The sequence below is a fragment of the Sphaeramia orbicularis genome, chromosome 19 (genome assembly GCF_902148855.1).
Source record: "Sphaeramia orbicularis chromosome 19, fSphaOr1.1, whole genome shotgun sequence".
In the NCBI taxonomy this organism is placed as follows: domain Eukaryota; kingdom Metazoa; phylum Chordata; class Actinopteri; order Kurtiformes; family Apogonidae; genus Sphaeramia; species Sphaeramia orbicularis.
In genome coordinates, this window is record NC_043975.1 from 18,061,531 (window position 1) to 18,078,609 (window position 17,079).

The 17,079-nt window shown below is 36.2% G+C and overlaps 1 protein-coding gene across 1 annotated transcript; it reads left to right on the plus strand.

Moving 5' to 3' along the window:
- The first annotated feature begins 3,137 nt into the window (after positions 1-3,137).
- On the plus strand, positions 3,138-16,868 carry LOC115410310 (retinoic acid-induced protein 1). The gene is made up of 6 exons (XM_030121911.1): positions 3,138-3,321; positions 4,692-7,303; positions 10,186-10,279; positions 10,586-10,635; positions 12,278-12,349; positions 16,573-16,868. Exons 2-5 carry the CDS (start codon positions 4,697-4,699, stop codon positions 12,323-12,325), a joined length of 2,799 nt encoding a protein of 932 aa, XP_029977771.1. The 5' UTR covers positions 3,138-3,321; positions 4,692-4,696; the 3' UTR covers positions 12,326-12,349; positions 16,573-16,868.
- The last annotated feature ends 211 nt before the right edge of the window (positions 16,869-17,079 follow it).

Consider the following 17,079-nt stretch of genomic DNA (forward strand, 5'->3'; position numbering starts at 1 on the left):
AAATCACACTGATCATGTAGAGGGGTTCAAAACTCATGTATCAAGTATGATACATTTGGCATTATAGGGTTAAAGTTATTTTACTGATTCCTCGGGTGATGTGTTTCAGGAGCCATTTCCACACATATAGTACTACTCCTGTACTACTCCTGAGGTGAGCAGTACAGTATTTACAGAAAGCTACAAATAAGCAATTACAAATATCAGAATCATATTTATTGCCATGTAAGTAAAGTGGGTTCACATTACTAGGAATTTGCTTCAGTGGTTTGGTGCATACATAGAATGTGAAATATAGGTAAGAAGCATGTAGTAAAAAATAAAATAGAATAAAATAAATAAACAAGTAAGATAGATGTCTGTAGGTTCTCATTTGCCTAGGGCATCATTCTTCTTGGTAGTTCTTCTCGGTTCAACTGGAGCAAAACCAGTCCAGCTGAACTGAAAAAAACTACCAAGAAGCAAGACAGAGTTCTAATGGACTATCTATACAGTTTTAATATTAAGGAATGCATCTGCCTTAAAGCTTAAGAATAACTTGGATTACAGATGCTTTTAAAAACACGTATATACAGGGTGTCCCATAAGTCTCCATACATAGGAAAAATAAACGTTTCTTGACATAAACCATTTTTATTTATATAATATGCTCTATATGACTGCCATTTTGTCGGGAACACATTTCAATGCGTGTCCTCCACTGCTGAAGAACTATAAAGAAGAAATATAAAGAAATGCATGTTAGAACCATATATGTATGGAATGTATTATGTCTCCTATGTATGGAGACTTATGGGACACCCTGTATATTCATCTCACAAGGCCAACCCCCCATAAATAAATAAATGAATAAATAAATGGGGTAAAGAGCTTTTTTGTGTAGGACATGTTACTGATACTTAGAGCTAGACGGACATTTCGGTGATCCATCCGACTTACAAAAACACAATAACATTGATTTTTCAAACCTACTTTACACCACTTAGCTTGTTCTCCCTCTGCTCCTGAAAATGAAACTGAGATCACTGAATCTTAAATTTCACTTATGTTGGCTATTTTTACTTGAAGTTGTGAAACCTATACTTAAATAAACACACACACACAATAAGCTCCTCAGCTGAGCCTTTTGGTAGAGCTGTGTCTGATATCTTAGAGTTATTTTACACTGAAATAACCAGAAAAAAGGTGTGATTATCTGGTCAGATCCTAACAATGCCCCTGTCACATCCAAAGTGAGAATAAAGGAAGCTTAAGTTTTACATTTCTCATGGTCTTATGTGATACAGTATCTCTCTAGAATGTTTTCCCATGTTCAGTTGGTGCAATGTTCTGGCAGACTACACTGTGCTGCTTTTAGCTTTCATCACCAACAACCACTTCTCATTTTATGTGACTGTATGAAATATTTCATCACACACACACACACACACAAATATATATATATATATATATATATATATATACATATATACAAGCTTATATAAGTCACCCATATGTAAGCCACAGTTAAAATGCATGTTAATAAATACATTTGAACATGTCCAGTGTGTCCCTACTCCTTTCTGGGCTCCGAGTTTGAAAGTTTATTTTTATTACCTCCACCAGGCGGTATTGTGATCATTTTGCTTTGTGTGCATGTTTGTTTGTTTGTTAGCAAGATAACTCAAAAAGTTATGGACGGATTTTCATGAAATTTTCAGAAAATGTTGATACTGGCACAAGGAAGAAATGATTAAATTTTGGTGGTGATGGGGCGGGGGTTGGTCCAATCAGAAGGAGAAGTGGACTCACATCATCAGAATGAACACAAATGAAGGAAAAAATGAACAACATGCACAAAAATGAAGAAAATACAAAAATTAAATGAACACAAATGAAGGAAATAATGAAGAAAATGCACAAAAATGAAGAAAATATAAAAATTAAATGAACACAAATGAAGGAAATAATGAATAAAATGCACAAAAATGAAGAAAATACAGGACTTAAATGAACACAAATGAAGGAAACAATGAACAAAATGCACAAAAATTAAGAAAATATAAAAATTAAATGAACACAAATGAAGAAAATAATGAACAAAATGCACAAAAATTAAGAAAATATAAAAATTAAATGAACACAAATGAAGAAAATAATGAACAAAATGCACAAAAATGAAGAAAATATCAAAATTAAATGAACACAAATGAAGAAAATAATGAACAAAATGCACAAAAATGAAGAAAATATAAAAATTAAATGAACACAAATGAAGGAAATAATGAACAAAATGCACAAAAATTAAGAAAATACAGGACTTAAATGAACACAAATGAAGGAAACAATGAACAAAATGCACAAAAATTAAGAAAATATAAAAATTAAATGAACACAAATGAAGAAAATAATGAACAAAATGCACAAAAATTAAGAAAATATAAAAATTAAATGAACACAAATGAAGAAAATAATGAACAAGATGCACAAAAATGAAGAAAATATAAAAATTAAATGAACACAAATGAAGAAAATAATGAACAAAATGCACAACAATGAAGAAAATATAAAAATTAAATGAACACAAATGAAGGAAATAATGAACAAAATGCACAAAAATGAAGAAAATATAAATATTGAACAAAATTAAGAAAAATGAATTTAAAAACACAATGAAGGAAAAATTAAGAAAATAATGAAAAATGAAAATATAAAAACAAAATGACCAAAAATGAAGAAAATATGGAACAAAATGAGCAAAAATGAATATAAAACAAAATGAAGAAAACAATGAACAAAACGAACAAAAATGAAGAAAATATAATAACAAAATGAAGAAAAATGGCGGAGGTCTGTGCTCTCCGAGTGCTTTTCTTGTTTATTTATTTTTTTTATTTTTTTAACTTTGTGAACATTCAACAGTCCACCTTAGGACCACCGGCTAATGATAATGGCTGACCTATGGGCTGCCTGTTTAAAAATCTCGCCACATTGCCTGCTTAGAAATGTTTTAATACTTCTTTTAATTGTGCTGTAGTATTTGTGTTTATTTATATCAGGCTACTTAAAATAAAAAAATAATCAATTTAGAAGTCCCCTTGTAATTATTTTATTGTGAAGAGAGATTCCGGAAGTGAGATGGTAATCTAAACAACTTCACAGAGCTGCTATCAGAATAGTGTGTTCCTGGAAAGTGTGTGGATCTTTATTTAATTTGGGGCTTTCTATCCTAGTACTTTTATTTAGATTGGACAGATAAGATGGGTTCTTGTTGAAAGCGATGACGGCCGGATCGATTTTTTTAATCTAAATCTTAAAAACGCTACGATTCCTCCTGTCCGGGTAAGTTTTGAGCAGCGGCAGATCGCAGTGTTACCTCCGCTCTGTCTTTGTTTCATCCAGCCGGGCCTTGCCCCGATGCTCACCGTTCCCTTCCACTGTGAGAACGTGTTACCACACTCCATTAAACGCAAACTTTAAACTGCTTAAACCTCGCTTTCTGTCAACTTCGGGTGTCGAGTCAAAACACAAATAACACTAATTTGGATCGTTGAAATCTCTTCTTCAATTCGGACTTCATATAACACAGAAAAACCGCAGTAATATTAATAAAATCTAACATTTACACATCCGCCTCGACCGTTGATCCTGTGATAAAGTTGTTCGGAGCACTAACGAAGACTTCTGTGGATGACTAAGACCTTAAAGTTGTTATTTTGTCAAAACTAACATTTTCTTTAGGTTTTAAACAGCGCCGAATTGAAGTTTTTAATTGCTTTTAATCGGTAGGAAATGTATTAATATATCCATCGCCGTACAACTTGGCGTCAAAAGACAAATTCCGTTAAACAGTTGGAAATCATATGGAGTTTGGCGTACGGGACATTATCGGAGCTAACCGGGCCTAGCTAGCTAACGTTAGCTATGGCTAAGCTAAGTATCGTTAGCAGCTATGACCTGTCATGTAGATGGCAAATAGTAAGCCCGCTGTCCCGAAGTACATTATTAATTTATGGTTTCTGCTTGGCGTTAACGACAAGGGGTATTTAAAGATTTATTGGAAATATGCCAAAACAAATTGTCAGGTGAGGTTTTCCTGGCACATCCTTCAACGTTAATTACATTCAAGCATACGTCAGTTTTCTATCAGTTATGATGTCCAAAAGCAGTACATGCACATTGTTTGACTTTATGCTTCGAAATAATAATCAAAAAGAAACTTTTAACTACCAAATAACACACCAATTCACATATGATGTTGATGTAGTTTAATTGGATATAAGTTATCTGTGTCTTCAAATACCATGTTTAAGTGTCCTTTGGTTAAATCAAAAGAGCTTTTAATTGATGTTAAAAACAAACAGATACTTATACCTTACACTTGTCTTTTTTTTTTTTTTTTTTTCATCTTTTGAAATATTTATAGGCAGAGATATAAATATATATATATATAATAAATATATATATATATAAATATATATATCAGACGTGACAAGATGTTAATTTTTACTACATTAATGCTGTCAGTTATTCCCAATGGGTATGCAAACCATCTTTCAATATCTTCCCGTATAATAATGTCAACTTGTTCATAATTACTTCTATATAACTTGGAAAGGTCTTTAGTTATGTTTATGCCCAAATATTTGATTGATTTTGCCTCCCATGTTAATTGCCATTACACTTGTCTTTTTTTACCTGTCCAACCTTAGTTGTTATGGAGCAGCCACCTGGCAGCTTAGATGATCTACAACCTCAAGACCTCTCCATCTCCAGCCTCCCCACTGTGATCGACCTGACAAGGAAAAGTGAGGAATGTGTCCTCAACGCCACGTCTCTCGATGCCGTTAGAATGGTCAAGAGCCCCGGCTGGTACCCGAACTCTGCGACCAGCAGCACTGGATTACCCTTCTCAGAAACTGGCTCGTCAAACATCCAATCAGGGGATCAAATTCAACCAGACAATGCCTTCTCCCACACTACAGTCACCCTCTCCTACGTGAGCAGGTCTCATGTGTTTACCGCTCATGAGTCTTTGTCCGGACATTCGCCTTTGTATGGCGTACAGTCTATTAGCAAGTTCTCCCTACACCCTCCACCTAGTGACTCAGAAAAAGGGCTTGGGGAGACTGACTATGCACTGAACCAGCATTATTTAGAACATGTGGACAGGCCTATGGACCTTGCTACTCAGACGGAACTTTTTCAGTCGTTGTCTCAGGCTCAGGTGGGACCAGAGGACAATGGACAGAACCTTAAAGAGTTCAATGGTGCAGATGTGGAAGAGCACCTGGGAGATGATGAGGCTCATAACCTTGATAGTTTACAGAACGGCCAAGGTGACAGCTGGTCAAGTTCAGAAATGTGTGCTGAATCCCCACCAGAGACCCCCAACGCTGACACAAAGGAAAATACAGAAAGTGAGAATTCTGACGTGCTCTTTCTCATGTCTACAAAGCAGGATGCATTGGTTATCCCTCGTAATGAGGGTTCTAGAGACATTTGTTTACTAGGCAGGGAGTTTATCAGTCCTCTGGAGGACCCTGTGTCCCCCTCTGCTACCTCACTGGATGACGTGGAGGATGTGTTCATCCTGCCACAGGCCTCCAGTTCTCCCAGCGCCGACAACTCTTTTCTAGACACAGCTGATGAGGGCGATGGCCTGAGGACACAAGAGGCCACTGAGCCAAACTCTACAACTGGGGATAGTACTCCAGTGTTGCATTCAAGTGACAGAAATAAGCATAGACGGAAAGCGGTGTTGGAGCCACTCATTGACTTGACAGAGGATGCTTGTATGTCTGATGTCTTGGAGGAAAATCTCAAGAAAACAATTCATGTAAATGGGAATGCAAGGGCACTACAGAGGACTTTAAAAGAAAAAAGACTGCCAGTGCGCTCTGGCAGAGGGACACGATTAGACGCTATTGTTATGAACATTAACTCCAGCCGGTATAAAGTGTCAGGATGTATACGAACCAATAAGAAATCTTCCCAAACTACAACTAGTGATTCTACCACAAAAAGTCCACAGAAAAACAGCACCCTGACTCAAGGAAAACGGAAGATCACAGCAAAAGCATCTTTCTCAGAGAAAAAGGTAAAACAAAAAACCAGGCTGAAAAGGGGCCAAACTAATAATCTTAACACTGACAGCTGCAAAGACTCTACCTCTGATTCTGAAATCATTAATAATTCTCCAAGGTCTACAAAACAGCTGAGCCCACAGCAGTCAAAGAAAAAACCTGAGGATGCTTCACAGCAGGGACGCTCTCCACAGACAGCCCCTATTAGATTAAAAAGGAAATGCACATCAGAATCAGGTCTTCAGTTTGGGGTTCATGAAAACTCCAAGAAACTAGAAAATTCCCCTCGTGCAGAAAATTCACTTGAAGTTCATGTGACAAGAATTTCCCCTTCAAAATCTCCAAAGAAAAGCCAAGGCACAGCCAAAGGCAAGGTGACAAGGAGGAAAGCATCTCCTGCTGCCAAGACAAAGGCAGCTCGGACCCCCAAGAGAAGTAGAAAGAAGCTCAAACGTGGACAGTCTTCATTTATGTTTTCTCCGAAGGAGCCTGAGATCAAGTTGAAGTATGTGAACTACAAAGAAGAGAGAAGGGAAACAAGGTTTGACACCTTCTCACCGTTCATCCGTGTAGAGAGTAAAGAGTCATCGCCATCACTGTGCACTATCATCAACTACCCTGAAGAGGTGAGAACGCAGCACAAGAAGGGCCACCAGCAGCAGGGTCACTCCAGTGGCTTTGTTTCGGCAGTTGTTCCCAGCACTTCCTGTCTGCAGCTGGGCCGACCATCCACGCACAGTCAACACCAGCGCTTGCTTGTCTGCTGCTTGTGTGGACTGTCAGCCAATGCCATGGACCTGGGGGACCTCCACGGCCCCTATTACCCTGAAGGGTACCAGCCAAGCACCAAAACACCAGCCAGCACATCAGGACTCAAAGAAGATGAGGATGATGACTACAGTGATTCAGACTCCTCATCTTGCAGTATCCGAGGTAGGAGGAGGAAGTGTGCCGTCCCACCAGCTCCGTGGTCTCTCAGGCAAGGAACCCAGCTGAAGCCGAAAGACCGCCTCGAAAGCCGCCAGTGGACTGACGGCACTGGCAGCCCTGCGGCAAAGCGGGCGCGCTCAGACACCAACTGTACAGATGTAGAAGACTGGTACAGCCCACCTTTGCTGCCTTTGGAGCCCTGCGAGTACTGGCTCCACGAAGACTGTGGCATCTGGTCGGCAGGAGTGTTCCTCGTGAAGGGCAAAGTCTACGGGCTGGAGGAGGCTGTCAAAGTGGCCCAGGAGACGGTAAATCAGCACGATAATTTTGCCATGTTATCAGAAATGACTTAAATCTACTTTTTCACTCACAATTCTACAAACTTAAATAACTTGATAAGTACTGAGCTGAAACGTGAAAAAAAAAATGCTGTAAATGCTTGTGGAAACTGAATCTAAACAAGAAACTAATCTCAATTCAGAGAAATTTTGATGTAATAATAAAATATTACAGGATGTATAACTTTTAGCAACATATTAAACATCAGATACATCCACACAGATCTCAAATAATAGATGAGAAAAGCATGTAGGAAGAAAATAAACCTGAATAAAAAAATGATGAATAAGAATTTTATAGCAACTTTAAAACGTAAACTATATATCCACCAAACATATTAAGAATGCAAAAAATAAATAAATAAACAGAGCAAAAATAGCATTGTAAGGGTTGGTTTATTTAACACATCTGCCATTAGGGTCTGGCTTGATACTTTTATGAATTTCAGTGTGAAAATTATTGCCAAATACGATAATGTATTATTATTTACTTGTATTCTTGGCCTGTAGGATTCTTATTGTCTCCAAATCACCATCATGACATGTGCAGGCAGGTGACACTGGCACCATTTGTAATTTTGACTTTATGACAATCTTACTTGGCTGTTAAGCTTCAAATTTACTAATTTATATCCAAAAAGCATGATAATTGTTTGGAGATTTTACTCTATTTGTCTGTTTTACTGTCTTCTGGAAATCAGAGAAAACACAACTAGTAGTATCTCTTAGTATCTTTTCCTCTTTTTTTTTTTCCATCCTCAGCAAATGGAATTTGCTCAGTTGTCATGGAGATAGCAGAGAATGGGACTTAAGTCATGTGATAAGAGGTGATTGGATATGAGATGATGTTCAAAGACAGTCTGCAGTGTTAATAGGAAAGAGTATGTAAGCAAATTGGTGAAACTGGTGCATTTTTTGGCAACTGCGTTCAGTCCAATGTGCTGAAAGTGTAGCTCTGATCTATAGTTAATATCAGTGTATAGCAGCAAACAATTATCTTTGAATTCTTATCAATAGAAGTTATTTGACAGTAGACAAGAATATTAAAATAAACGAGAGGACATAATTCATGGTTTTGAGAACTGCTTTCAGTCTGAAATGGTGGGGAAGTGTTTTCACTGATTCTGTTGCAGTATAAACTATTGACTTTCAGTTCTTGTAAATAGAACTTCTTTGGTTACACTATTTCCATTGTGAATAGCCAAAATGAACAATAGGACATCCTCACTAAATGCCATGGTCTTTGGTCACTATAACGAGGAGAAAAAAAACAACAAATGCATCATCTGTTCTCAATTCACAGCTGAGTAGACTGCTCTAGAACAGCGTCTCCTAATTTTTTTTTTTTTTTTTCCTGCAGACTCATGTTTTAGAAATCACAAACCATTGCAACACATTCCACAAGAGGTGTTATCCTTTTTAAGACCTCACATTTGTTATTTTTTTTCATCACCTGTACTTGAACAGTTAAACCAACTAAGTCACAAATGGTATTATGGACTTGTAATTGAAAACACGTTCTTGTAAATGAGACCAAATAAATACATATGGGCAGAGTTACCAGGCTCTAAGGATATGCCAGTCTTCATTACTAGTGTTGGAAGTTTTATTTTTGAGGCAAAGTTATTAAGTAACTCAGAACCTTCTGTGTTCATGTTTTTGATAATGGATGCTTTGGATGACAAAGTGCAGTGGGAAAAAAATCTTGTTAATGCCACTTAAAGTCTACTTATTATGAAATGTGTATATTATCTTATTATAGATGCCTGTTATATCTGCCTTCATGCATTTATTTGGTCTCTTGCATATCTTTTCAATAATATGCACTGTAAAATTGTGACATATCAAACATACATGTCTTTTCCTGTTAATGTGGTGATACAAAAGGGTAGTTAATTTTTTTTTCAGTTTATCTAAAAAGTTACAATGCTCCACAATTTTAAAAGTGTGAGAAACACTGTGCTTCAACATGTTAAAAACTACTAATTACTATAAAGGCTTGTGTTTTCTTCAAAAAAAAAAATTCCAGGACTATTAAGAAATGACTGATTTTATTGTAATTTTACTTCTACATTATTTTATCTGCTATGTCTAGTTGAATTTCTTACTGTCTGTCTAGTCAAAAAACACTGTTGGTCATACTAATCCATATAAATCAACATTTTTCTAAGAATAATCTTTGGTTTCACGGTTCTCTTGAAACTTGGGTCCCGTTAGAGCTGTACTATCTCATGAGAACTGATCCATATGAGATGCACTTAAAGGCTTCAGTTAGAACAAAATTCAGTTAAATGTATTTATAACCCACTGATCTCTTTAGTTTCTCAGTTGTTTATGCTTGTAAGATTTCAGCATATGTCAATCATACTGAAAGGAGTAAAAATAAACCTGGAGACAGCGCAGATTTCCCTTAATTGCCATAGCATTTAAGGCATTTGTGTGTGTATATGTGCTGCTCGCGATGTTAATATGCTTCCTGCAGGTCCTCCGGGTCTAGAGCATCCACTTCAAGTCCATTAAAGACCTCAAAAGCTGCGAAAACCAACATTTAGATTTCAGATTTACTTTGAAAGGTCTCGAGGAGCTCCCCTAGTGTGCCCCTTTTTCTCGTAAGATGTCACTGATGAGAAGTCTGGCATTTTATCTAAGGCATCTTCTTGTGATTTGTAAGCCGTGCCAGCAGCCTTCTCGGTAAACACTAATCAGTACTAACGCTCCTTTGCCCACACTCCTCGCTGTGTATTTAATCTCCAACTTATTTCACATCAGAGGTGCTGTTTGTTGTTTTCTCCACTTGCTGGATTTGTGTCCACGGTGTTCTGACTTGACTTATGCATGCACTGTGTTTTCAGATGTGCTCGGCCTGCCGTGAACCAGGCGCCACACTGGGCTGCTTCTTTAAAGGCTGTCCCAACAAGTACCACTACAGGTGTGCTCTGGAGTCAGGTAAGTCCTCATCTTCACTCCTCATTCTGTGCGTTTTGCAGGTACACCTTTTTTTTTTTTTTTTTAACAGATGCTGTCTTAAAATACAGCTCGGTCTACCGTTTCTATTAAAGTATCGATTGTGAAGTCTTTGCTTTAACTTTGAGAGTTGAATACACCCACTGCTAGTGCATCAGTCTGAAAATAGCTTGGTCGACTGTTATAGCTTCCGCTAAGTCTGAACTTACACGTGTGGGCGGTTCAACCTTTTGGATAAAAATGGTGCAGCATCTTTAACTCCAACACGTTCTGTTCTTGTTTTCACAGACTGCGTCCTCATTGAAGAAAATTTCTCCATGAAGTGTAAAAAGCACAAGGTGAGCATGAGCAACTACTTGCCTTTTGGGCGAAGTCAAGGGAAGGTTGACATCTGGTCAAAAATAAATAAATTACAATAATCTACACTAAATTTATATTTTTGGGTAGGTAATTACTTATATTTTCAGGAAAATGTATTTTGAAATGAGAAAAAAAATTGTGAAAAAAAAAAATTGAGTTTTATGAGGGGGAATGTTTGGAAAGTGACAAAGTTCTCTGCCATCATTCTGGGTTCATTTTATAAACTCATAAATAAACAAAATTTATTCCAAACACACTGATATTTGACTATTATGTTATTTGTCATATTCTAAACACACAGTGTTTAAATTAATATATGCACATATCTAAGCAAAATACATTTGAATATAATGTTAATATTATCTGTATCTTGTAAATATTAAAAAAATGCATGCGATATTGATGATTGAAATAAAAAATGTTTAACTTGATATTTACTTTTGTTGTCCATCCGTGATGCTGCCATTTGTCAAAACTCTCGCTATTTAGGTATGATCAAATTTTTTTTTTTTCCACTAACCAATTATTAGGGTGTAAAGTAGAGGGTTTAAGGCACAGGTGTCAAACATGAGGCCCGGGGGCCAAAACCGGCCCACCAAAGAGTCCAATCTGGCCCCTGGGATGAATTTGTGAAGTGCAGAAATTACACTGAAGATATTAACAATCAAGGATGTTCAAATAATTTTAGGTTAATTCAACCTAAAGTAGGTCAGACCAGGAAAATACTATCATAATAACCTATAAATAATGAAAACTGCAATAAAAAAAAAAGGAAAATTACAAAAAAAAGTTTACATTTACAGACTAGCCTTTTACAAGCAAACTTTGAATAACCTGAACAAATATGAAAAACCTCAAATGTCTTAAGAGAAGTATGTGGAATTGTACCAATACTCTGCCTGTTACTAAATGTTTTGTGTTTTTGTAGATCCACTGTGATCTGTGAGTTGTAATGCACATGTATAAATGATAAACTAAGGTGTAATATTATTAAAATTGCAATTATTTTTCTTAAGAATTACCAGGTTCATATTTGTTCATGTTATGTTCAAGCACAGTTCGTAGTTTTAACATTTTCATTACGGAATTTTACTTTTTTTCCACTCAAAAACATAGAGAAAACTTTGGAGTTGACAATATTATTTATATTATTTTACTGGGCCGGCCCACTTTATATCATATTAGGCTGTATGTGGCCCCTGAACTAAAATGAGTTTGACACCCCTGGTTTAAGGTATATACTGAATAAATTTTAGAATGAAAATGTCATAGGAACTTCACTTTTGAAAACTTTGTAATTCTTACAAAAAATACTTGAATTTTTTGTCCATCAGTTTTTGATATTTTTCATTTAAAAATATTTGAAACTAAATTTTGCCCTTTGAGTATGTTTAAGATGGCTTGTAGACCTTTCCAATTATGTGTAATATTTGTCTTAAACTTGTCCGGTTCAAAAGTTATGAATCAAAAAGTAGTGGGCTGTTCATCCGTGACACCCTTGACCTCACCCTTTTGTTTTTGGGTTTACACCATGTGACAGTAATGACATTCAAAGGCTACATAATATAATTCTGCTCTATGTAGAATGAGTTGCACAGCTTTTGTTTCTCCTCCCTCCAGAACAAGACATTCAAAGCCCCTCCAGGCAGCAGATGGGTTGACAGGTGACACCGCCAACCGAAACCTCACATGGTTAGTGAGTGCCTGTTACACTTTCAGTGCTGGAGGCATAAACATGTAAACTATCATTTTTCATCCATGTGTAAACTATCATTTTTAGTAGCGTTGTCTGTGCAAGGACAGTACAGGCTTGATGGTTTTTGGAGTCATGATCATCATACAAATCAGAATAGATCAGGTATCTTAGTATGTGAAGGATTTTGTAGGATTTGCTTGGCTCCACAAAATTTTTTGCGAGTTTTTTGCACAATTTGCTGGTTCAGTTTTTCTTTTTTCTATTTTTGAAACACATCTCTGAAGTAAATTACAAGTATTTTAGAAGTTTGAAAGACTTGTATTGGCAAATCACGTTCATGCAAAGAGTCAATTTGTATCAAAACTTTGGCCACCACTGTCATATATTTAGGAATAATTTACAGAATATAAAGAGTTTTTAGTGTCCAACCGCAACATTGTGAAAAACAGAACTGCTACTACTGCCACCGAACACTATGAACAAAAATACTGGGACTCGTCACACTTCCCCTTCTTGGTGGTATCATGCTAAAAACGCTCATCTCTGTTGTCAGCAAATCTCACAATAAATGTCAGATCAATCTCAGAGTTTAGAGGCTGATTTCCCTTAGTTACTTTAGATTTATAATGATTATTTATAGTCAGAACATGACAAATATCTCAGAAATCTAGAGGTAGAGTATTTAAAACAATAGAATGAAATAAAGAAAAGAAAATGCTGAGTAAAATTCTGTAAAAACAAACAGAAGCAGTGTGTAAGCATATATAAAGAAACTTAACTGTAAAGAGGAAGCAGATATGTTTATTGCAGTGACATTTATCACAATATAAAATAAAATTATGGCATTTGACGTGTTAGTTTTGTAGCCTAGCTCCCTGTTAACAGTTAAACACCTTAATTATTGTGCCCCAATACTTTTGTCCATATAATCTGGATCTCCTGACATTAAATGCAACTTCTGTTTTCTTAAGGAAAAAAAAAAACATTTGAGTTGTAAGGGATACTTGGAATCTGGTGTTAAACCAGTGCTCCATACTTGTCTTTCTTGACTTAAATGCACTGCAGCCGCATTCTACCATAGGTGCATTATTACAGTCAGTGTTTATAATGTTTCAACAAGATTAAATTGTGGGTTATTAAGAGTTATGTTATAAAGAAGGGTGGACACAGTTGATGCTATTCCTCCCTCAATACACTCTTTATGGTACTCTATAGAGCTTCATTATGTAATTTGCTGCCTAGGTAAGTGTTTCAGCTGTCCTTTAAGTGATGCTACAGTATTTTAACGACAAAATTTACATATCGTACAAGGCATTAAACTGGTACCTGGCTCATCTGAGTTATCATCCAGGAGCGGACACAGAGAAATAATAAACGTAATGATCACCAAGATGAATAATTACCAGTGTTGGCTCTATTTTTCCACTGTCTAGCCTTTAAGGTGCTGTTGACAAATGTTTGTTTTTGCTGAAGGTAAAATATTGCCTCTCAGTAGTAAAACCAACAGCAGCTTCCTGTGACAAACTGCTGCTTTGTGCTGTAGTCACTTTGGTTTGTGTTTTCCTTCAGATGTGGCACCAGCTCAGCAAGCTGCATAACTCGCACCAAGCTCTCCACTTCACCTTTATTACCTCACAACAGTTTGCGTGTTAAACGCCACTATTATGGAATCCTACTTTACTGATATATTACCTTTATGTACCTCACATACAGTTAATTCGGTTATTATTAGTAACAGCCACACAGTTTGAGTTAAGAGCAGTTCAGTTCAGTGCTGAATCGGCTGTGTGTGTTACTGTGGAAGTGGAAAAAATGTCAGTGTGCCTAAGTATGACTACGTTCAGACAGCAGGTGTTAATGCACAATTCGGATTTTTGGGTGAAATCCAATTTTTTTGTGTTCTCGTTCATATTACACGTTAAATGCGACTTCTATCAGTTTTGAGTATGAACTGAATGTAACCCTGAAGTGACACGCATACACAAAAGAGGTCCTCATGTAATATGTGACCACACAGGCACGCACTGTGTTTACGGAAGTAAATATATTTTTCCTGCCGCTCCTCCTCCTGGGACGCAGAATTGTGACGTTTGTCGCATTTCAATGATGTAAAGGTTGGATAAATGCAACCTGGCCGTTCAGACTGAAGTCACACTGCAAAATATCAGATGCATATCAGATTTAGGACCACATATGAAAGTAGCCTGGGTCAGATTTGAAAAAATCTGATTTGTACCATTCAAACTGATCAGATACAGGTCACATATGGGCAAAAAAATCAGATTTGGGCCACATTTGTCTGCAGTCTGAATATAGCCTAAGACACATTTCCTCCAGCTTTATCATTTCCCATCTTACTGCCTGTTACCATAACAACCATATATAAGGAGTGACTGGTGTTGACTCCTGCTCATGAGGATGCAACACAGATACAGAAATATTCAATGTTTAATGTTTTTGTTTTTACACATATCTATTCTTATTTTGAGGATGACAAGTTGAGCTTATTGAATAGTTGAAGTTTTACCATTTTTTGCTTGTTTAGTCATTGTTATGCTGAAAATCATTCAAGAAAATCGTCTGTAGTTTGAAGTATTTTTCCCTGCTTGTTAACATCTTTTTTTACTCCATAGGAAAGCTTCACATCTCGGAAAGAATGAGTGACTGTAATTACAGATTTGACACAGTGACTGTGTTATTATGAGATAAAAATACAGTGTAGTCAAAGAACATGTGCTGTGGGATTAAAACGAATGAACTAACCCAACATAAGAAAATAGATTTGTGTCAGGCTTTAATGGGTGTTGTCAATCAAACCCACATAGTGTAACTGTAGTTGGATTTCAGGGTTTATCTAATGGCTTTCTGCAGAGAAGTTGAAGTTGTCCACTGACAAAGGTAGTGAATTTAAGACCATGAAAAAAAAAAAAAGTTAAAATATATTTTTATGCCCGTGCATGTCAGTGATATCTAGAACCGGAGTCATTTCATTTTCAGGTTGTCTGTCCATCTTATTTTTATGAACATGTCTCAGGAACATTTACTTGGACTTGAAGATGATCTTTATGATTATGATTCGGTTGCTGTAACAAAATGAAACACTTTTGGCAATAACTGTAGAATTCACATGTTAATTATGAGATAACATGCACAGGTGTAATTGGATAAAATGACATCTGTTAACTGTTACTGCCTTGTTAACCACAAACCCATTTGCTCTACACTTGTGCAATAATATATCTACTCCTCGTCACCAGTACTTATAAATAAAAAGAAATGTGTTGTAGATGGAAATAAATAAAATTCATTTTTACTATTTATGATATATAGGATTCAGACACTTTGATTAAAAAAAAATAATAATAATAATAAATCTGTTTCCAGCTTTGCAAAGACTGTCTCATACATATGCTGTTAATGAAATGGAAGATAAGCTACATTGTAAGTACATCTTTAAGGTTTTTAATACAACTTCCAGATTTTTTTAAAGTGTTTGAGTGAACTGAGGATAGTCCAGTAAATAATCTCATCTGATTTAACAGTTTGATTTATTTAATTAAAATAGTTTCAGTTTATATTTCATGAATACTAAAACTACTAATTGTCTGATGTAAGTATATATTACTAGAAAAACACTCGGAGAGCGCAGATCAGGGCCCCCCACCACCACCGATCACCACCAAAATTTAATCATTTGTTCTTTGTTTCCTGAAATCTTCATCCAAATCTGTCCATAACTTTTTGAGTTATCTTGCACACAGACAGACAGACAGACAAACCAACGCCCGCAAAAATATAACCTCCTTGGCGGAGGTAATAAATTACTTAGAAACACTGGTGTCTAAAAAGCACATGTAGAACAAATCAGGTTTCTGGTATTGATTGGGTGGCGACAATAACCTTTTTATATCCCAAAGGTCAGCTTCATTTTTTTTTTTTTTTTAATGTGTTATTAAAAAAAATAAATAAATAAATAAATAAAATAAAATATTCAGTTCCTTAGTAAAAATGGTCTGTAAGAGGATAAACTAAACTAAAATTGGACATCATCCTAAACGTCCATATGGCGAGAATCTGAAAAACTTTTGTGATAAATTCTTTCATGACACTTGACCGGCGCTGATTCTAATGATAAATGAGCACATGGTGACAAAAGTACTGCCCGAATAAATGTTTTTTCATCACCTTAAAATCAAGACTTTATGCTTTACTCTTTCAGATATCAACATCCTGCAGGGGCTCTCCTTCCCTTCCCACTGGTAACCATGGCGACCGTGGACCAGGGATCTTCTGACTGACAGCTAGCACCCGTAAACCTTAACTTCACTCTCTGCTCTTCAGCTGCACTGTTAACCCTAGGACAGTGACTCCGGGAGGGCGGAGTCACCGAACTTCGCCGGTACTATGAACGCCATTCACACCACCGGATTTCACTTAAAGCGACATGCTGAATTTGTGTTATCACTTTGTAGTTATTTATAAGGAATTTGTTTTTCTGGATAAAGAAAAAAAATATGAATAACAATCAAATATATTTAATTTTTTAAAGATTTTGTAAGTATTTGATTATATACTTGGTTTATTTATTCCTGGACTTTCTTATTGGCTTCTTGTTAAAGAGGTTTGATTGTGTGTTTAAGTTATTGGCAAAGCAGTTCAATGTTGACGTGCGAAGCCAGTGGAGGAGATACTGGTTTTATCGAATGACGGGACAGTCGAGAAGTGA

Bases quoted from the DNA above. Each gene is read 5' to 3' on its own strand.
- LOC115410310 (XM_030121911.1), top strand. From the start codon at position 4,697: ATGGAGCAGCCACCTGGCAGCTTAGATGATCTACAACCTCAAGACCTC. The intron at 10,280-10,585 runs GTAAGTCCTCAT...TTGTTTTCACAG, and splicing joins CAGGTGTGCTCTGGAGTCAG to ACTGCGTCCTCATTGAAGAA. The intron at 10,636-12,277 runs GTGAGCATGAGC...TCCTCCCTCCAG, and splicing joins TGAAGTGTAAAAAGCACAAG to AACAAGACATTCAAAGCCCC.